General features: G+C 45.4%; 4 protein-coding genes across 4 annotated transcripts, besides 19 other annotated features; 3 read left to right on the top strand and 1 right to left on the bottom strand.

Annotated features, from left to right (window-relative positions):
• Positions 1-1,077: 1,077 nt before the first annotated feature.
• On the bottom strand, positions 1,078-3,170 carry FPSE_04726 (uncharacterized protein; the record flags this gene model as incomplete). Its single annotated transcript, XM_009257844.1, has 4 exons — positions 1,078-2,205; positions 2,255-2,959; positions 3,033-3,095; positions 3,162-3,170. The coding sequence occupies 4 exons, from the start codon at positions 3,168-3,170 to the stop codon at positions 1,078-1,080; spliced, it is 1,905 nt and encodes a 634-aa protein (XP_009256119.1).
• Positions 3,171-3,717: 547 nt separating this feature from the next.
• On the top strand, positions 3,718-5,270 carry FPSE_04727 (uncharacterized protein; the record flags this gene model as incomplete). Its single annotated transcript, XM_009257845.1, has 4 exons — positions 3,718-3,966; positions 4,037-4,211; positions 4,274-5,118; positions 5,175-5,270. 4 exons carry the CDS (start codon positions 3,718-3,720, stop codon positions 5,268-5,270), a joined length of 1,365 nt encoding a protein of 454 aa, XP_009256120.1.
• Positions 5,271-7,597: 2,327 nt separating this feature from the next.
• FPSE_04728 (uncharacterized protein) lies at positions 7,598-10,539 on the top strand (the record flags this gene model as incomplete). The annotated part of the gene is made up of 4 exons (XM_009257846.1): positions 7,598-7,655; positions 7,710-8,076; positions 8,134-10,271; positions 10,334-10,539. The coding sequence occupies 4 exons, from the start codon at positions 7,598-7,600 to the stop codon at positions 10,537-10,539; spliced, it is 2,769 nt and encodes a 922-aa protein (XP_009256121.1).
• Positions 10,540-14,606: 4,067 nt separating this feature from the next.
• Positions 14,607-14,628: a microsatellite.
• An 834-nt stretch (positions 14,629-15,462) lies between these two features.
• Positions 15,463-16,845, top strand: FPSE_04729 (uncharacterized protein; the record flags this gene model as incomplete). The annotated part of the gene is made up of 1 exon (XM_009257847.1): positions 15,463-16,845. The coding sequence occupies one exon, from the start codon at positions 15,463-15,465 to the stop codon at positions 16,843-16,845; it is 1,383 nt and encodes a 460-aa protein (XP_009256122.1).
• A 1,019-nt stretch (positions 16,846-17,864) lies between these two features.
• Positions 17,865-18,177: a repeat region.
• Positions 17,884-18,186: a repeat region.
• A 93-nt stretch (positions 18,187-18,279) lies between these two features.
• Positions 18,280-18,333: a repeat region.
• Positions 18,334-18,352: 19 nt separating this feature from the next.
• Positions 18,353-18,579: a microsatellite.
• Positions 18,580-18,586: 7 nt separating this feature from the next.
• Positions 18,587-18,625: a repeat region.
• Positions 18,626-18,654: 29 nt separating this feature from the next.
• Positions 18,655-18,838: a repeat region.
• Positions 18,839-18,858: 20 nt separating this feature from the next.
• Positions 18,859-19,139: a repeat region.
• Positions 19,140-19,156: 17 nt separating this feature from the next.
• Positions 19,157-19,199: a repeat region.
• Positions 19,200-19,228: 29 nt separating this feature from the next.
• Positions 19,229-19,280: a repeat region.
• Positions 19,257-19,420: a repeat region.
• Positions 19,421-19,439: 19 nt separating this feature from the next.
• Positions 19,440-19,471: a repeat region.
• Positions 19,472-19,485: 14 nt separating this feature from the next.
• Positions 19,486-19,577: a repeat region.
• A 44-nt stretch (positions 19,578-19,621) lies between these two features.
• Positions 19,622-19,696: a repeat region.
• A 24-nt stretch (positions 19,697-19,720) lies between these two features.
• Positions 19,721-19,873: a repeat region.
• A 6-nt stretch (positions 19,874-19,879) lies between these two features.
• Positions 19,880-19,933: a repeat region.
• Positions 19,934-20,880: 947 nt separating this feature from the next.
• Positions 20,881-20,932: a repeat region.
• A 3-nt stretch (positions 20,933-20,935) lies between these two features.
• Positions 20,936-21,073: a microsatellite.
• Positions 21,074-21,224: 151 nt separating this feature from the next.
• Positions 21,225-21,309: a repeat region.

The following is a 21,309-nucleotide window of genomic DNA, read 5'->3' as shown; positions in this document are numbered from 1 at the left end:
TGAGGGGGAAAAGAGAAAAATTAATTAAGGTACTGATTGAACAGAAACTCCTGAGGGTATCACAGATGAGAAGAAGGAAACCGTAAACTCGTCGCGAGGTAGGAGTTTCGGGTATAAGACTCAAGAGATGGAAATTTTTCAACAATCTCCCAATGCACCTTTCTCTTTCTGGCTCTCGGTAGTCCACGGCGGCTGGATTTTTGGATCCCTGCTAAATCACTCTGGCGTGCGTGGTTCTGCGACTGTACCGACGTCGGAGAGAATGGACTAGGATTGGAGCTGTCCTTATCCTTGACATCTACTGTAGGAATATTTTTTTTTTCCCCTTCTCTGGTGGGTTAAGCAGCATGGGCCCATTTTTATGACTTTGACTCGACAACCCCTCCTCTGCCACTTTACTTGCTGTCAAGCACGAGCCACACTTTTGTTATCAGTCTAAGTCTTATCTTCCAATGAAGCTTGAGGAAGCACTACAGTATCGAATACCCTATAACCATGAGGGTTTCAGTTAATGGTTAAACCAATTAGTAGAGACGAATACTGACAGGTTCTGCACATATCCAAGTACCTAGTCAGTGTTTTTGCACTATCTGTGCGTTCCCTTTCTGATGAGCTAAGGTTATCTACTGGCCTTTAATTCGATGTTAGTTTGACGGATGTCCTTCAACTTCACCGGTTAATATAGCCGTCTTTTTTTATCACCATCAGGGAAACTATTGCAAACGCGGTCAAACATTTCCAGAACTTAACAACCGAGGCCCGAGAGCTGCTATGTACTGTTTTAGAAACGTAGCATAGTTTTCACACTCTTCAAATTACAATGATAGTAATGAATCCATAAGCGGGCTCATATGGGTGCACACACATCCTCAAAGTGTTTAGAGCAATCATCCCAAGTGGTTCGGTAATATCGAATAAGGTAATATGTCGCCCTTTTTTTCATGTATGATTTGCTCAAAAAGATGGTTATAGAGATACAGGCCAACACCTCCCACCCTAACGCCGATATTCATGCCAAACCACCAGTCTCGGGCTAGACATAAGCAAGTAAGGATATGAGAAGACTTTCCAGCCTTTTCAGTAGTCGCGAAGCACGGATACCAACTCATCTAACCGCATTAATTGCCCAAGGAGCTTATTCTGAACCTCCAGATGTGTGTTGTACTTGTTGTAGTGCTCCGCTGTCATCACTTCCTCCTCCTTGCCCTGCACATCCTTTCTCTCCACAAAAGAGAGAATGTTTCGCTCCTTGTGACGTTCAACTTCGAGTGTCTGCAAGCATCGGAGCATGGCCTTGTAGATATCGTCCAGCGCCTGTGTTTGGGCTCGTTCCTTATCAAAGTACCAGAAGAACAAGGTGCGGTTGGCAAGCCGACTACTATCCTTGGGGACTTCTTGCACATCCACTATACCAGCCATCTGCATCGCGAGCATCTTGCCCTGCACATCGCCTTTCTTCATGAGTGCGGCGGCTGGAAGCATTTTCTCGTCGAGCTTGCCCTTCTCTCGAAGGATACGGGTCAAACGAAGACCATGTCGGCCATGTGACTGCTCAATGATAGCATCAAGCTCTGTCTCTCGCAGCTTTCCCACCAGGCGATCAAAGTCCACGGTCCATTGCCCACGGCCATACATTCCGCAATGTCGTATAAACGGGTACTTGCTTTCCGCAAGGAGAAGGAGATGCCGACGCATCTGCGAAATTCGACTATCGTTCCCGTTCGTAGAATCTTCAAACCTTACTTTGTTTTCTTGTTGCCCATTAGTCGCACCGTGTTCTTCATCATCCTCGGCCCACTCATCATCTTCCTCATCGACGTCAAATGTCTTTTTTCTGCCGGGAGGACCGGCGTCTGAGTCATCCGAGTCGTCATCCGATTCCGGTACAGTCTCTCTGATTCTCTCAGCACTTTGCGAGTCAATTTTATCCCTTGGGGTCTTGCCGATCCCTGTCTGTACGTTCACGTCTTCATCCAGATGTTCGAAGATGTCAATGGTCGTGACAGTCGGCTGTTGTCCAGCCGCCGCTTCGTCTAGCAGAGGATCTGGTCGACACCTCGGGAAATCTGAGGTCAAAAGGTCTAGTACTGTGCGATACACCTCGCCTGTGACCTCTCCAAGCATTTCCGTTGCAAATTCAGCAAGCCGCTGGTTCCGTAGCTCGACCAAACATCTTTCGTAGTTGACTCTGACTACCACGTTGGGCTGTTGTATGTTAGCCAGGTTCTATGTGCCGGTCATTGAGTTCACCTACATTCAACTTTGGAGCATCATAGCCATGGCCGTTTTGTGACGCTCCGTTGGTAAGTTTTCGCCTCTTAAGTTTTGGGCCCCCGCTCATATCAAGTTGACGTTTGAGTGTCTTGGGTTGGTCCCTGTAGGTCCTGGTACGATCGATGATCTCTCGTTGAGCCTCACCCTTGCTCTTGGTGACCTTTTCGCCTGGCCGAGGCTTGGTAACGTCGTCTTCGATCTCACGATATGCATCCTTAGGGTTGCGAAGACTTTCGGGCCGGACCGTCTCAATAATTTCCGATCGAATCAGGCGAACAAGGACTGAATTCAAGTGGGCTTCTGACTCAATGAGTCCATCGTGTGAGTCATGGTCCCCGTTGGTATGTCCATTGATTTTGGGTGCTCTTGAGCCGAACGCCTGGGAAAGGTCTGCGATTCGCGCATGACCTAGCTGGATCAAAGTCTGGGTAAGTTCCCGTTCGGCGGTACCGTATTGTGTTTCTATCACATCTAGAATCTTCCCCGACCGAATGAGGTTATAGCAGGCATCGGCATTTGCTTGATAGTTCGTGACATTGTTGTTGGTATCAGTGTGGTGGTAAATGAGGTTTTGCTGGATTAAGACAGCAAGGCCATTTCGCAAATATCGCAGAGTAAGGGAGGTATGTTGGATCAGTTGCGCAATTGTCGAGCGGCCTTTGGTGAGTAGCGCATTTAAGATTCGCTATTTGCGACGATCAAGTTAGCCCCGCGATCTCACTCGTATCCATGATATGGGGTTACAAAAGCTTGCGTACCGAAGGAAGTTCGCCATGGAGGTCATTGACTAGGAGAGCACAAAGCTCTGCAGCGTGTTTTGTCTGTCGGTGGCAGTTCTATTAGCGGGTCGCGTCTTCAGGATCGTTAAGCTGCATCAACCAACTCACAACGAGCATTGCTTGCTCCTAGAGATCCTCTCACTATCTCTAGAGCTTCCCCAATTGCTACCTCGGCGTCATTGATTTTCAAAGACTATGACGAAAGAACTGGGGCCCGCAGGTGTATAATATCGAGTAATCTGGTATCAAAATCGTGGGTAGTGAAGTGGAAGTGTAGAGACTAGAATGCAAGATGAAGTCAAGAAGGCTGGGATGCTTTTTTTTCTCGGCGCAAACGCAAACCTATGGATCCAGTCGTCAAGTTAGTAGGTTTTTTTTTGCCTGCGGCTCTGGTGTAAGTCAGGAGCTGGTAGCCTAGGCCTAAAGCAGTGGAGTGTAGTGCCTGAGGTCTTTTGAGGTGCCTGTGCCAGGCTTAAAGGTCACTGAAGCAATACTGAGCCAATGCCGCGGGTGCAAATCTGGCTGACCGGAATGATCACGTGATGAAATCTTTCGTCCCCGTAGCCCGAAAATTAGACGGGACCTTTTCGACGAGGCACTTCTCTTGGAGATCAATTGTTTCACCCAGACGGCCGAAGGATTGCCAATTGCCTACGCCATCAATATGATCTCGAGATCGACCCTTGCGCGAACCGCGCAGCAGGCTGCCCGCCAGTCCTGCCGCGTCCAGCGACGAACATACGCCGCCGCTGCTTCGACCGGATCATACGAGACCTCGGATGCGTCTGGCCTCAAGATTGCCTCGCGGGATGCCCACGGCCCTACCACCAAGCTCGCTGTTGTAGCCAAGGCCGGTACTCGATACCAGCCTCTCCCCGGCCTCACTGCTGGCCTTGCCGAGTTTGCCTTCAAGGTAAGGAAGATAGACGAGAGGATCGAAAAAGGAAGCCTGGGACTTGAGCTAATTTGCCGGCTCTATATAGAACACCCAGCGACGATCTGCTCTTCGCATCACTCGCGAGTCTGAGCTCCTTGGTGGTCAATTGGCTTCTTCCCACTCCAGGGAGACCGTTGTTGTCGAGGCCAACTTCCTCCGTGAGGATCTGCCTTACTTCACCGAGCTGCTCGCTGAGGTCATCTCTATGACCAAGTACACCAGTGAGTAGACACTGATTGCGCATTTACATATCGACATTGTAGGTACTAAGACCTCTCATCAGCCCACGAGTTCCACGAGGATGTCGAGCGTGTTCTTCACCACAAGCAGGCCGCCCTCAACGCCGACGTCGCCGCCACTGCTCTTGACAACGCCCACGCCATCGCTTTCCACTCAGGTCTCGGTTCCTCCATCCTCCCCAGCTCATCAACTCCCTATCAGAAGTACATGAACGAGGAGTACATCGCCAGCTACGCCGATGTCGCTTATGCCAAGTCCAATATCGCCCTCGTCGCCGACGGTGCCTCTGCCGATAGCCTCTCCAAGTGGGTTGGCCAATTCTTCAACGATGTGCCCTCCGCCCCCCGAAACGGCCAGACCCTCAAGACCGAGGCCACCAAGTACTTTGGTGGTGAGCAGCGAACAAACTCCACCGCCGGTGACTCTATCGTCATTGCCTTCCCCAGCTCCGGTTACGACTCTGCCAAACCTGAGAACGCTGTCCTGGCTGCTCTCCTCGGTGGCCAGTCCACTGTCAAGTGGGCTTCCGGCTTCAGCATGCTGGCCAAGGCCACCGCTGGCACTGCTGGTCTCACTGTCAACACCTCCAACCTCGTATACTCCGATGCCGGTCTCATGGCCGTCCAGCTCAGCGGCCCTGCCGCCTCTGTTCGCAAGGGTGCCGAGGAGGCCGTTAAGGTTCTCAAGACCATCGCTGATGGCAAGGCTAGCCAGGAGGATATCAAGAAGGCCGTCTCCAACGCCAAGTTCAACCTCCTGAGCCAGAACGACCTCCGACAACCCAGCGTTGTCCTCGCCGGTACTGGCATTGTCAACTCTGGCAAGCCTTATGACTCTGCTGCTCTTGTCAAGGCTATTGACGGCGTTTCCGCCGAGTCCGTCAAGGCTGTAAGTTCAAATATTTTCGTTGAAATCATGTACAACACTGACAATTTTGCGTCTAGGCTGCCAAGGCCATGCTTGAGGGTAAGGCCACCGTCTCTACTGTCGGTGACCTGTTTGTGCTGCCCTACGCTGAGGATATTGGTCTGCGAGTATAAAGGGGGGTCCAAGAAAGAAAAAAGCTTGTACCAACAGTCAAAGTTTAGAAGAGCCGTGGGAGAGGATGTCCTCTTTGTGAATATTTGTAGTAGAAATCTTTTGAACCATTCCAAGGTTTCGTTTCCTTTTTCTAACCTATATGAGAGCTGTGCAGTGCTTGGGTGTTGTTACGACGGGCCGGTCGATTTGGCGTTTCTCACTGCAACATCCCATCCTACCTCACCCAGCCTTTATCACAAGAGCACCGCTTTGTTTCAGCTAACAACTTGCATGGAAAAGTGCAAAATGACTGAATGTCTTTGGGGATGCATTTCAGTCTGTGCGGAGGACCCGAATTGAGCCTCAAAAACACCCCTGCCCAGTCTGATTGGGCGCACGACTGATGTGCCTACGTCTGTTTAGCTTACCCTGTTTGCACTTGCAGATATCTCATCTTAGTAGATGCTCTTTTGGGCAGGATCTGGAACCGGTCAGCTTGGTGCAGATTGTCTCGACCACTCATGTTTTCAAAGGCAGGGCTTGTCCGCCCCAAACTTGCAGTCTATCGTATTCGTGGGTGCACAGGCTGTACAACCAACGCTGCGCCATCACGAAAATACAACCTCTCAGGCCTAAAATCCAACCACAAGATGAGGCTTTGTTTCGCTGGTGCTGATGTTGATCAAATGTGGCACTAGTAATCGCTGCAGATCTGCAGGTGTGAGAACAATATGGGGTCGTTTATGCGCACTGTACTGTTTCTGCCAGAACCACAGCACCGACTCCACCGTGTGCTCCAGCAACGAACACCCAATAGTTAAACCTAGAATCGCATACATTGAATATCAGCAGCATAAGATTGCCTACCTCGCTATTTCAACCTACCTTACTCACGGTAAACTTAGTGTTTGCAGCGTGCCGTGACTTGCTGCAACCTAATGATCCTATTGACGTATGCTGGGTGACGAACAGTAAAGGCACCCATTCAGAAACATTCATACCTGTATATAACCACAACTTCAAAAACGACGGCTGCAAACCTCTCGCCGATATACTACCCCAAAAGGACCCATAATATATTTTAAGCCAAGATCTCGACTTTCATACCACGGCGCTCCTAACAACTTGCAATATTGCATACCAGATCAAACCGAATTTTCCAGCCGATCTACTTGTGTTAGTTGAATTTCAAATAATTTGTCCAGGGTTCCTTCTCATTTACCGGCAAGAAAAAAACCCTTCCGCGGCCGTCCTAGCAACTAAAGGGAAAAGCAACTACTGCTACAAGGGCCTTTGGTCTCGATCTGTCCCTTGTCACCCACTAATTCTACCAACCCAACCTTAGGTGGCCCAGGTACCTTACAGCGGGAGGAGAGGTACCTTAGCTGCCCGAGAAAACAAAGGCCCCAAGCCTCAACCATCAATGTCTGCTGCCGAACCTTCGTCTCCTCGTTGTTTGGACTCTCCCTTTCACTCACGACTGAAACCCTCCTTTCACGCCTCCGCCCCCTGCTCTTATTGCCCATTGCAAGGCAATTGTAACAGCACGCGAGCTGGACGACATACTCTAGATCGCCGCATCTGAACCCTTTTCTTCGGTTCTGACCCACGCGAGGTAAACCACTCTAGCCCCCCTCTCTCCTTCAACTTTCCTTGCCCGTTTTCCTGGACAGCCTTTTCGATTTGAGCCGCCTTTTCGCTTCTCCTCACACAAACGCCCGGCTTGGCCGTCTCTGCCGTTTCGACTTATCGAGCACAATCCCTCTCAAATCTCCCTTGCAAAAACTCCAAATCTTCTTTTCACGTGGATGTGTCCAATTACTTACTAACTCTCACAGCTTTGAGTTAGAAGTTAGCAACTCATTTGAGCTTTAGCTTTCATACCGTGTAGCGCAATCGTTACATTCCCTCAACCGACTATTGCATTAGCCATCTCTGTTATCGTCAAAGAGGTACGTCTGTCTTGCCCATGGTTATGACAACCTGTATCCTTTGCCCACATCTCAATGGATTTTGCATCCCTTATCGACTACCCCAAACCCCACGACTTTCGGGTAGCCCACTGTAGTCACGTCATGGCTTAGGACGTGGCCTCTGATACCTTCCTCAGCTCTCCTCTCGCATCATTCCTTGTCCAATCTGAGCAACTTGGAAAGTGCTAGGGATACTGACCCTTTCCACTTAGATTTGAGGATTTGGTCCGATACGCTTGCGAAACGGAACAAGACAACAAAGCTCATCCCACATCATCACTTCAAGATCCATTTTGGTTACCTGGATGGTGACCAGTCTGCATAAACCTTGACACTCTTTTAATAATTTATATAACGACTGGAGCGTTCACAATATGCCCGGACCGAAGAAGGATGGAATAGCCGGTGGAGGCTCTGGAGGGAAGCAGAATGGTCAGTTAGACAATCTTACTTGGCTGTAGATTTATCTAACCCTGGCCGATACAGGAAATCGTTCTTCTTTCCGAACCGATTCGGCCATCTCCAAGAACCGATTTGGCAATGAGCGGGTTCTCCAACCCTGGGTTCCCGATGCGAACGACACTTTCAACGGCAGCCTTGAAAAGGCCAGCGGCAGCGGCACCTGGGACCAGTTTGCTGAGAATGAACGACTCTTTGGTCTGAAGACCAATTACAACGAGAATTTCTACACTACCGCCATCGACAAGAGCCACCCTGAATACAGAGAGCGGATAGCCGCTGCAGACAGAAAGGCGCGTGAAATCGAACGCAGCGCACCTACTACTGCCCACGTGGCTGAGGAGCGTATCATGGACTACGTCGGTGGAGAGGATGGAGGTGACGAAGAGGACAAGTAGGTATTCTTACTGTGTCATCTGTCCGATCGTGCTAACATAATCGTCTCCAACAGATACAGTGGTGTTCGGCGCCAGGACTTCCCACCTCTGTCAGCTGGGCGAGAGAACAAATACACTCCACCAGCCAAGCGTGCACCTATGGCTCAGTCCACTGTCAAAGGAGCCCCTATCGATCCTGCTATCATCTCTTCCCAGATCAAGGCGCCTCCGAAGAAGCAGAACACGCCTACCCCGGAAGGATCAAAACCACAAGCTTCTGAGGTGAACAAGAATGGACCAGCTCCCAAGACGGAAGCACCAAAGGCCTCTGCGGAAGCCAAAGCCACAGAGGCACCCACCAGCAATGCCAAGCCCGCTACCCAGCCCTCCAACAACAAGGCGGCCGAGACGAAGTCAAACGATACATCCAAGGCCAATCCTGGTTCCTCAAACGAAGCCCCTGCCGCACCCGTTGCCACCTCCACCGTCGAACGTGATGTGTTGAAGGAATTCAAGGCCTTCGCCAATCGGGAGCGTCAGATAACAGAGAAGGCTCGGAACAACAAAGCCAAGCAAGACAAGGAGGTCAAATTGACGGAACTCAAAAAGTTTGCCAACTCATTCAAACTTTCAACTCCGGTCCCTACAGATCTAGTTTCCATCATCGCTAAAGACCCTCTCAAGCAACAGCAGATTCAAGCCAAGGCTATCAAGAATGCTGAAGAAGTAGCCAAAGCCAAGGCTAGCGCTGTAACAAAGGATAAGGTTACTCCGTCAAAGGATGCCCAGGCCAAAACCTCCGGTCAGGGCACGCCTGCCGCTGCCGGCACATCTGTTCCCCCCAGTGACGCACGGGCAGCTCGTGCCCCGGCCGGCGCTCAGCCCGCAACGACAGTTGGAAACCAGCCTCGCCATACCAGCGCTCGCCAGCAATACGCCCAGCAGCCTTATCACGGACAGCAATACCGAAACAACCGCATGCCTCCGCCACAGCAAACTGGCAATCTGGCCTCGCGACTCCGTACCGTCGAGCAACAGAAGTTCTCTCAGCCCCCGGTACCTCACCAGCCTCACGCTCCTGGTCAGGGTCAGGAGATGCGTGCCCCGCCAACAGGACCAGCCAGCGGTGTCGAAGCTGTTTATAATAACCGACGCCTCAGTGGTAACCCTAGCCACATGGGTGCAAAGCTGAACCCCAACAGCCATGAATTCAGGCCCAGCCCGTTCGCAGCTGCTTTCAACCCCAACAGTCATGCCAGTACAGCTTCGAGCCCTCGATCTGCAGCAAACAACGTTGATGCTGCGACGACAAACAACACTGTGTCTGATAGTCAGCTTATCCGCCGCAAGACCAAGGCCATCGATGTTAAGAAGTGTTTTATCCTATCCCATATTCAAACCTTGACACCTCCTCAGGGCCGAAACTGGGATGACAACGCTGGCCTGCGTCCCTCTTATGACACCTTGCCGACCTGGCGACAGCTCCAAGACAATGAGAAACCAGAGTCTACAATGCATCTGACTTACAAGGAGTACTTCGAGCGTCAGCCATTCGGTGGACCTGCGCTGGCTACCCCGAACCCGCAGCATGTCGTTCCCCAGATTCCACACCAGCATCAACTGCCATTCCATCTCCAGCAGGGCGCACACAACATGGCTCCTAGAGGATCGCCTCATATGCCTCCCATGCAGATGCACACCCCTCAGCACAGCCACGTGCCCCATCCACCATATGGTAACGACGACCACAGGATGATGCACTCCAACTCAGCTCAGTCATTTGCTTCGCCTCGTCTTGGTAACGTGCCTGTGGCGTATAACTCACCTCAGGTACCATACAACCAAGCTGTCTTCATGGGACCTGGCACGCCTCAGATGAACCAGTACCGCAACTTCTCCAACAACCACCAGTATATGACACCTCAGCAGGGCCAAATGGGCGGTCCCATGATGATGCCGCAACAGTTCATGCCTGGGCCTCAAGGGATGGTTCCTGGCCCGCAGATGATGTATCCTGGTGGCCACCCGCAATTCATGCCTCCATCTGGACCTCAGCCAGTACCTGGTGTTAACGGTTACCCAAGCCCTGGTCGTCCAGCAGCACCAATGATGGCGCATCAAGGATCGCAGCAGGGACAGCCCATGTATGGAATGAGCCCCAACGTGCAGTACAACCAGCCGGTCTTTAACCCAGGCCAGCAAGGCGGTCCAAGTAAGTCGTCCTGATTATCTGTCAACAAGCAGAGAATTAACAGGTGGCTAACGCCAGTGCAGTGAGAGGTGGATATGGGAGCCCTGGTCCTCAGCATTTCGGTACAAGCCCTCAACAAGGCCACCAATATGGTGGGCAGCACAGGAGTGGGAGCAATTATAACAAGGGTTACGCAAACCAGGGAGCACACCAAACACCCCAGGCAAACCATGCAGTGCCTGCTGCGAACCCAGCCCGACCTTCCGAAGCATCGGATGAGGCCAAATAGGCGTCCCGCGTCGATTTTTGTCCCTTATCTTTGCATGCAATCAAGAAAAGTGCCTAGCAAGGCCGTTTCGGGCGGTGATCTCGCCGGGATATACCGTTACACTTATCTCAGGGTCTAAGTTATATCAAAATGACAGCGAAGCGTACGAATCATTACAAATGAGTTTCAATATGGGACATTCAAACAGCATCGCACAACAAACAGCTTAGACGAGAGGACGCCTGAAACTTGGGCTGTCTAGGCACTTGGCTTAACAGGCGAGTCGTTGAGTCGTTGAGTCGAGAGTGGTGTAGCTCTGCGGACTATGTCAGCAGAGGGGGGGTGGGGGTGATATTGGTATTGTCTATGTGCTATCACGCCGATTGGATGTCGAGGCTGGTAATGCTACTCGGTGATACCGTAACCAATGACGGACAACAGGAGAGGGGAGGGTCACCCGTATCTGTTCTCAAGGCTTCCTTCGAGTAGGTAGGCGAACGTTGGGGAAGTGAGAGTAGGGCCGACTGCGGGAACAACCTGGACTGGTTTGGGGCGGTGACACGGATACCAAGCTTCTGGACCGGTTGCCTTTGGGTTCCGAGGCTCAGACTGTGCATGGGAGGCTGAGTGCCGAAGGTCGAACACTGTATTCAACGCAAACATGCGTAGTGGACGGTTTTCACTGGCTCAACGCCGAGGCGCTTTCGCGGCAGACGGAGCTGGTGGTTGGGATGACAATATCAAGCCCAGCGACGCGAGAAAGAAGCGAATACTATCAAGACATTCATATCGCTTAGCATGATCCAACCACTGACAAAATATTACGAATGATGCATAGCTTGATAGCAGACTGAGACTAGTACAGTACAGCACAGTGATCATTTGGGTGTGATATTGAAAGATGCGTACGATAGACAGACTCAGTAATCCATTGTCTTTTTCTTCTTCTTTTTTTTTTTACGTTATCACGTATGTAGATGCTTACATAGTAGACGATCCAATGCCAATGTAAAACCTCGGCTATTTAGAGCGCTCGAATTTACAGTTTTCTCACATGCATACACGCGCGGCTGGACGAGAGAGGACGAGGGGAGGGGATGCTCACGCCATTCGCAATCCTGGCGACGTCTAAAACACAGGAGGTGATATAGTAGCAGGGGTAAGAGACAGGACAGAACAGGCTACTCCGTACAGGGTATGGGCAGGGTAACAATGGGAGGCAACTGAATAGACGGATACCTTTTCCAGAGGACGCCGATGCGAGTTTGAGAATTCTGTTTGCCGAGTCAGAGTCTTTTGACGTCAAACCACGATGCACTAATAATAATTGCAACTACTACTTAAAGAGAGAGGCCAAACTGAGCATGACACCGGATGGTTTTCTATGTACTCTGCAGTGGTCCGATACTGCCATGTGGGTTTTTTCTTCAACCATAGGATTAACCTTTTGAGTGAATGGCTTTCTTTCTAGGTTTCTCTCTCGGTCTTGATCTCTCCGGGGAAGTCGTAGCCTCTCTAGGCCAAAGACCCTGGACGGCTGAGGCGTCAAAAGAACCGTTCAGCCCGTCGGGCTTGTAAGTGTGGGTGCCACTAGCAGACGATCACCGACCAAGACCCAGCCCTGACAGGGGTGTAACGAATCGGATGAACCTTGGGAGCTTGGCTGCCCTATGATGAAAAGCAAAGGGAAGGAAAAGAAGGGAAAACTCAACTCGAATCGCCGGGAGGGCAGGGAAGGATGATGGCATGGATCTAGGATCTTGTTACTAAAGTTAGGGATATCGGATTTCCGTGTGTAAGATGATCTGCACTTCTGCATGTGAACGGCGCATGTCAATTATAGCACAATTGGTTATTCATGTGATGTCTGTCTGGCCTGACTGGGTGGATGGGTGATATGTTGATCTGTTTTTATGCAAATTCCGGTTGGTTGGTTATGGAATGCATTTCCCACAACGGCGTTTCGAGATGCAGTAGTGCAGGGTAGGAACAGAGAAAATTTTCAACACTATAGATACAACGTCGTCACGATTGGTGTTTAGTTAGTGGTCACTGGAATCAAATTGCATTGTGTGGTTGATGTGGTATTGTGCCTGGCGCTTGAATACTTGTTTGTTTCTATTGCTATGTTTCCTGATCAGCATATTACACCATGGATGAGTATGGAATCATGAATTGATATGTAATCATGGGCAGAACTTGGAGGACATTAACTCATGTGCATCTTGTCAGTGTCACTGTCGCTGTCATTGTTAATCTACTTGAACAGATGAAGGGGCCCTTTCTGTTACTCGAGTTTACGTACAAGTCATTTGAGAGATGTAATTCACCTGCTGAATTGGTGATGTGATGGTGGTGGTTGTTTTGAAATTGAATCCATCATCCTCAATAGGAAACTCGTTATCGAGGAGATGATCCATTGATAATCTCAAATGCCGAGTGCATGACACATTGTGTTCCTTGGTTGCTTCAGTCGAATATTCCTTAGTTCTTTCAGGTGGAGGGAATAACTAGCACATTCTGTCACTGCTCCCCTGAAGCCACTACAGATGGCGTGTTTCATCCAGGTACAAGTTCGATCAATGCATCTTTAGACGGCGGGTGGCTTTTTGGAGGTTTGGAGTCGTGATTGGCTGAGACGAGCCTGACCCGTCACAGAGCCCTGATTCATCTTTACGATCCTTGCACCTTGGTCTTGTTCTTTTTCAGCAACAGCTCATGACCACGAGGGAAAAGGGCGGAACTTGGACCTCTTCTCCCAACGAATGGGAACCAATCCTTGCGACTCGACGACTTACACCCGTAACAATGGCCTTGTTGACCTGTCAAGAGGATGGATGACATTCGTTCTATGTGAAGCTGGAGATTGAAACATGATAAAGACAGGGAAGATGAATATCAATAAACAAATATTTTTATGATAGACAGAGAGAGGCGACAGACGGGCCGCCTGAGGTCTCACATCATGTAGGTTGGCGCATGGCATGGCAGACAAACACACAAACACGGCATTAGTACGGAACAGAGAGATCTACATACAGGAAAGCACAAGCACAAGACACATGCAAGATGATCTGTTGAAAGAGTCAAGCGAGGTATTACGAGATGGCAATAAAGAGATGGGATTTCTCATGTAATTATTATCATCAGAACTAGATGATTTAAATTGCGGTAGACTAGTAATTAATCTATCGTGTATCAGGTATCTCAGTCAATCAACTCAGCCCAATCCAGCTACTATCTACGGCTGTACGGACACAGCACGGAGAGGGCCCTGCGCCACTTACCTGCCCGACCTGGTTACTTCTTGCTCTACCCTTCATGGGGGGAGCAAAAAAAGATCGGGTTTCAAATTCTTGGCTCGGCGCCTCTTTTGCAGGGGGAGCCACTTTTCTTTCTACAACGACTCGCCTCCCATGACAATGAACAGGAAAACAATGATGAATGAATGGTATGGAATGCATGCCTTTGTCAGTAAAACCCTCATAAAAGAATTAAGAGAAAAGTAATGCAAGGCTATAGTGACATTCAGTTTCAGAAACGCACTACGATCATCACATACGTGACCTACTGAAAGCAATGGATTGCATTATGCAGCATTGCATTATAGGCCAGACTGAGTCTGTTAGCCGCCCAACTGATCCAAGTTAGGGGATGTCCCCGCGCACATGCGACATAGACGCCCACAGTCGAGACGCTTCGACCGCCAGTCGCTTGGCTCCCCTAGTCCCCGAAGTTGGTTCCTGGGCGAGCCAGACGAGTCAAGCAGGCAAAAGCAAGGGTCAGAGGGGAATAACTGTCGATCATAAGCAAGCAAGTAAGGATAAGGATAACCAAAGGGGACTAACCGGGCTGTGTAGTCGCCTTCTTTATGCATTCATGTCGCTGGTGGAGGAGATGTGGCCCTCACCTCGGTTTAACGAGAGCGACTAATTCGCTGCTCCTTTGCCGCCTCTGCCATTCAGGAGATGACTCGACGTATGTACGTAGTATACCAGGTAGTCTACTATTTTCATGGATCGTCTCGGTAATTCCATGTCTTGGCTCAGAGGCAGCCGAAACGAAACGACTGAAACATCCTGACTTGACTGGTCTGGTCTGGTCTGGTCTATCGCATCGTACTACATAAGACCTCCTCCCCCGACCTCTGGGACCCTTTTCTCTTCTTCAGCAACGCTCAAGAATTCCATATTCAGACGGTCCCTTTTTCGAACATCTCCTTCCTTCTTCTTTTTTCTTCTACAATTCTCTTCTTTGACTTTATCCCTTGACGGGCTGGAAATACATTCCCTCACAACACCAACCAACAACTCTTTCTGTCTATCCCCGTTTGTAACGGAGACCGGCATCATCGTTTTTCATCTTTTTTCTTCTTGAACAACAAGCTTTCACCGACTGAACAACGCACAAGAAACCGGCCTTTGTGTTACCAAAAAGCCTTCCGTCCGACGCCGTCAACCTGTTCGAGAAAACAAGACCGCTCAACCATCTGTCTGCCTGCACCTGCATTGCACTGTCACTGTTCGCGCACCAGTCATCTTTGTTTTCTTCTTCGCCGCATATATCATTCACCTTGTTCGCATTGACTCTTCGTCGTTCGCACCCGCAGTTCTTTACAAACGCTCTTGTTCAACAAAAAAAAACACACAGTCCTTTGATCTATTGTTTCGTCATCGAACAATAACCACGGCAAAGAACCTGCACGCCTTTTTTGGTTCACCATTCATTATTCGTTCACTTGAACAATAACCAGCCCGAAACACCACAAAATCGCGCCAAGCTCGCATATAAAACAGCTTTCGATCCTTCCCATCAAGTCGGATTCATTCCTTTAGCAATCAACATCTCTGAGAAACACTCAACAACAGCAACAGCAACACACTTGTGTCAAAAACAGCAAACCAAATCTACTTTTCTTTTCGAGATACCCACCCCAACAACAAAATGCATTTCAACTCCTTCGCTCTCTGCCTCGGTCTGGCTGGTCTGGCCCAGGCACACATGGAGATGATCTCCCCTGCCCCTTTCAAGTCCAAGGATAACCCTCACGCCGGCAGCGATGTCGACTACAGCATGACCGCTCCTCTCGACGCCAGCGGCAGCGACTTCCCTTGCAAGGGCTACCACTCTCTCTTCGGCACTGCCCAAGGTGCCTCCGTCGCCGACTGGGATGCTGGCAGCCAGCAGACCATGAAGATCACCGGTGGTGCCAACCACGGTGGTGGTTCTTGCCAGGCTTCTCTGTCCTTCGACAAGGGCAAGTCTTGGCAAGTCATCCACTCCTTCATCGGTAACTGCCCTGCTGCTGGTACTTCTTCTTTCGACTTCAAGGTTCCCTCTGATGCTCCCTCCGGCGAGGCCATCTTCGCCTGGAGCTGGTTTAACCAGATTGGTAACCGTGAGATGTACATGAACTGTGCTGCTGTCACCATCAAGGGTGGCTCCAAGCGTGCCTCTGCCATGAGCAACCGCCCCGCCATGTTCGTCGCCAACGTTGGCAACGGCTGCAGCACTGAGGAGTCCTCTGACCTTGAGTTCCCCGACCCCGGTCCCGATGTGAGCAACGACTCTCAGAAGACTACTGGTCCCAAGGGAACTTGTGCCAAGGGTGGCTCCGGCGGTGGTTCTGGCTCCGGATCTGGCGATGGTGCTGCTCCCAGTGCCGCTCCCAGCGCCCCTGCTGACAACGGAAACAACGGAGGCAACAACGGTGCTACCCCCAGCGTCCCAGCTGGCGGCAACGATGGCTCCTACAACCCTGGCAACGACGGCGGCTCTGGTGCTGCTCCCAGCTCCCCTGCTGCCCCTGCTCCTACCAAGCCTGCTAGCGGCACCCCTGATGTGTATGTACCCTCATCCTCTTCTGCAACTGACAGTGGTCCTAACTCGCAAACTTCTAGTCCCGGAGGTGTTTTCATCACTGCCCCTCAGCCCGCTGAGAGCACCGCCGCCCCTTCTGCTCCCTCAGCTCCTGCCGACGATGGCGCCGGCTCCAGCACTCTTCTGACCATGACCAAGCCTGCTCCCGCTGCTCCCACCAGCGTTGTCACCCCTGAGCCCGCTCCCGCTGCTCCTACTCCTCCGGCCACTCCCGCTGCCCCTGATACTGGTGCTGGTGGTTCTGGTGCCGAGGAGAAGGCAGGCTCTGCTTGCACTGAGGAGGGTCAATGGAACTGCATCGGCGGTTCCAAGTACCAGCGCTGCGCTTCTGGTGCATGGTCTGTCGTTCAATCCATGGCAGCTGGCACAACCTGCTCTGGTAGCAAGACTCAAGCCATGGCCTTTGGATTCGGCCGCAAGCTCGCGTTTCGATTTCGTCGGGCCTAAGACTTCTTAGACCGGTCACTGGGATACATCTCAGGATGTCATGAGCACATGAACGAATAGAGCATGACAGGCTACATCAGCGCATATTGTTTATCTTTCTGGAAGGGCGGTTGGATTTCGGAGTTTGGGATATTATCTTGTACACAGAATTAAGAAATCGGACTATGAATTCTTCAAAACACTTGTTTCGACTTTGATGGTGAACGTGACTGTGATGTGAGAGAAATACTATGCAGTATCATCTGTTTTAAGACTATGATGGTAAGAAGTAATACCATCTGTGAAGTAGAGATCATGATTGTTGAAACAAAGGCGGACAGCACATTGCACTACTTGCGTAGCCCTTGTTGTTGGAATCCAGTTGATCTTGTGTTTGTTACCCCATTTGGTGGTTGTACGTGGTGGATTCCAAGTCTGATGTTGACTTCGTCGTTTGTTACCCCATAAATAGTGGATAAGGATAGTCGACAATCATGCTGGACACTCTTACTTACACCACAGAGAGCATAGTCTAGATTAGTAGTTAGTACCAGAGGCACGTGCCGTTCGGTGACGAGTATCTTGGACGGAGGCCGCCTGCGACGCGTCAATGTTCTGGCCATAATCGTGGAGGTTGGAGACCGGCTACCGGATACCGCTGATGGTGCGTTGTGCGATGTTGGTGTTGTTGCGAGAGGGGCTGTGGTGTCCATCTGGCAAGACAGAACAAGACACAGTGTACGTTCCGGCATTCCGAGGAAGCTCTGATTGGACGGATGAGCTTATAGACGCCCAAGAGCACCATGAGTGGCGATTTTGACAGTGCATGCACGGTACGCACGAGCAAGCAAGCATGGGCGCTTGCGTCTACTGAAACCCTATCCAACCTGGCAGACCAAACGGGGCAGTGTTGTGTTGTGTTGGCGAGATGAAGCCATCTCTTTAAGACCGATAAGTGCTCATTTTAGCGCCCCCTACTAAAATGACCTACTTTTCTATAATTTCCTATTATAACTTTAAGCTATACTCTTAATTGGTACTATTATAATTATTATAGAGTTAAATAAATACTAAAAAATATAGAATTAATAAAAATTAAAGGTATTACTATAAATTCTAACTTAAATAATTATATTCCTTATAAAAATAGTATAATTCTATTTACTATAAGGGTTTAAAATACTATTTATAAATCTATATTTAATATAACTTTTATATTTAATAAAAAACTTATTTAAGCTATTAAAAACCTTATTAATTTTATATCTTTATAGGTTATATAATATATTAATAAGGCTTTTATAATTAACTTTAATTTAATTAACCTTTTTTATTAATTTTTATTTATTTTTATAATAAATAGCTAAGCCTTTTAAATAAATTAAGCTAATTAAAATTATAAGGGTATTATATAAAAGGATATAATAGCTATTAAGCTATTACTTTTTTTTAAGCTTTTTATTTATATAACTTTTTATTTTTTAATAAATTATTATAACTTTTAAAAAAGCCTTATAGCTATAAAAAAATATCTTATTTATAAAATTATAAGATTTATATTATAAGATTAATTTCTCTTTTTATATTATATTATTTAATTTTATAATATTAATATTATTAATTTATATAAAATTAAGCTATATAAGGTATATTAAAAGATTAACTTATAGTTAAATATTATTAAAGCTATCTATTTATATTTTTATTAATTAAAAGGCTTTATATTTATTAATAAATATATAATTTATTATATTAAGTAAAGTAATAATATTATAAAAATACTAAAGAAATTAATTAAAAAGGGATATAAGCTTTAGGTTATTATAAAGGTAAATTATTTTATTAATTAATAATAGTATTTATTAAATTATAAGATAACCCCTTTAAAATATTACTATTAATAGCTTTTTATTTAGTCTTTTAATTATAAAATAATATTAAACTTAATTTAATTAATTATTATTTTCTTTATAAATATATTATTAAAATTAACTTATTATATCTTTATTAATAACCTCTTCTTATTAATAAAGCTATTTTAAATTCTTTATAAATAAAGCTTTATTATTATAAGTATTATATATTTTAACTTAAATATTTATTATAATCTTATAAAATTAAAAGTAAAAAATAAAAAAGGTAAATTATAATATATTTAAAATACCCTTTATAAAAAGACTTTATTTAATAATTAGATATTTAATATATTTTTTAATATTTTTATATTTAATTTATTAATTTAATATTTACCTTAAGTATTATATTTAACTTAAAAGAATTAAAAGCTTATTTTAATATTTATAATTACTTTTATAGGTAATAAGAAGGTTACTATATAATATTATTATTTAATTATAATAAATATATAAAATTAAGCTATATAAAAAGCCTTTAATAATAAGGCTAATTAAAAAGTTATAATCTTTAAGTTCTTATATATATATAATAATTATATAAATACTATAAATTATAGTAATTAGCTTTATTTTTATAATAATTAAAAGTATTAAGCTTATTATAAAAAGTATTATATAATTACTTAAAGCTTTTTACTTAAAGTTATTATTATTAATAGCTTTATTTTATAGTTATAATACCTTAAGGTTTATATAAGCTAAATAAAATTATTTAAAAAATAGTAAATATAGCTAGCTATAGTACTATATAATTACTATAATATTAAATTTAATAGCTAAAAGAGAAATTAAATTATTAATATTATTATACCTTTTAATTAATAATATAGTTAATAAGTAAGTAGACTAAATAAGTAAGTAAATTAAAATTCTTAACCTTCTTTATTATTTAAATAATAAGATTCTTATAATCTATTTAATTAATTAAAACTACTTATTATATTTTTCCTTAAATACCTCTAAAGCCTCTTAATAAGTTCTTATATTATATTTAGTCTTACTATATATATTATAATATTAAATACTTAATCTAATTAACTTTCCCTAATTATTACTTTTTAATAATTTAGCTATTACTTATATATTAATATCTATCTAATTAATTACTTATAATACTTTTTATATTATTATTACCTCTCTTTTTTATAATTTTATTCTTTTTATCTTTTAATATTAATTTAATATACTATTTACCTCTTTAAGATTTTAAATTTAATCTCTTAATAAGATAACTTTATATATAATTACTAATATCTACAGTTAAATCTACCGTTGAATTACTGATTGTCACACAGCATCATTTAACATCACTCGGCATCGGCACGTGACTTGTTACGTGACTGACCTAACACCGGGTGCAAGCAAGCTTTCGCTTCGGCTTTAAGCTTCCCACTAACCTTGATGTCATTTCGGACCACAGCATCTCGCAGCCCAGCGCGGCCAAAGGGCCTACCAATCGACATTCACTGAACCCAGGAACGCCTGAACTCCTTGGCGTTAACTATAAACATCTTGAGGCGCAATACCCACTCGGTGCACTCTTCTCCTCGCATTGCTTTAAGGAATGCACCTTCTTCCTTTGAATATTAGATCCCCTGATCAAGCTTTAAATATAGCGCATTTAGCTGCTATTCCTTGCCTATAACCTAACTGACCTTATTAACCTAGCTAAGATATAGGCGGCATAAGACCCTATAACTGAACTAGGCTAGCGCAATATTAACCTTATTGCTATGCCTTTAACCCTACTGATAATTATATAGCTTATGCTAATTATAGGTTAATTAGTGTAACTCTTTAGCGATAGCTTAATTATCTGCTAGCCTCTTAATGAAATGTATTATATTATTGAAGTAGAATCTATATCTATATATATTAGCCTTAAGGCTAGTATTATTAGGGTTGAGATTTAATTGATAAGGTATCTTTTCGGAGCTATTTCCAGTTAGCTTACTTCTTTATAAGCGCTTAGGGGGGTAATTTATATACTTATGGCGCTTTAATTATTCTTTCGATGATTTTTCTATTCTTATTGTTTTATATTAAGAGGGGAAGGATATTTTAAAATAACTTTAGAGCTTAAATACTAATATTAAGGTTTCGCTTTATTGAGCCCTATAGCTTATTGACCTGCCTACTGTTTTTTATATACTATTATAGTATTATTTTTTTTTTTACTATTAAACTTATATCTCTTAATGGATTAAATAAGTAATTTATTTATAATTATTAATATTATTTTAATATTTAATTAAATAGCTTTAATTATTAACTTTAAGGAGCTATTTTTATATATAATAATTTATTTAATTAAGTATTTAAATTAAAATTAAATCTCTTTTATTATCTTTAAGGTCTTTAAAACCTATAGGCTAGATAATTAATTTATTTCCCTAGGAGATATTAAAGTCTATAGCTATATATTAAGCTTTAAGATAATAATTTTTAAGTTAAAAGGATAAAACCTAGCTTCTCTAAAAGCTCTTTAAATATTACTTTTTATAAAAATAACTTAAAAAGTAATATAAAAAGTTAAAAAGAATTTAATTTTAAAAATATAAATTATAAA

This window comes from Fusarium pseudograminearum, chromosome 1 (assembly GCF_000303195.2).
Source record: "Fusarium pseudograminearum CS3096 chromosome 1, whole genome shotgun sequence".
Lineage (NCBI taxonomy): Eukaryota > Fungi > Ascomycota > Sordariomycetes > Hypocreales > Nectriaceae > Fusarium > Fusarium pseudograminearum.
This window is presented reverse-complemented; position numbering and strand designations above follow the sequence as displayed.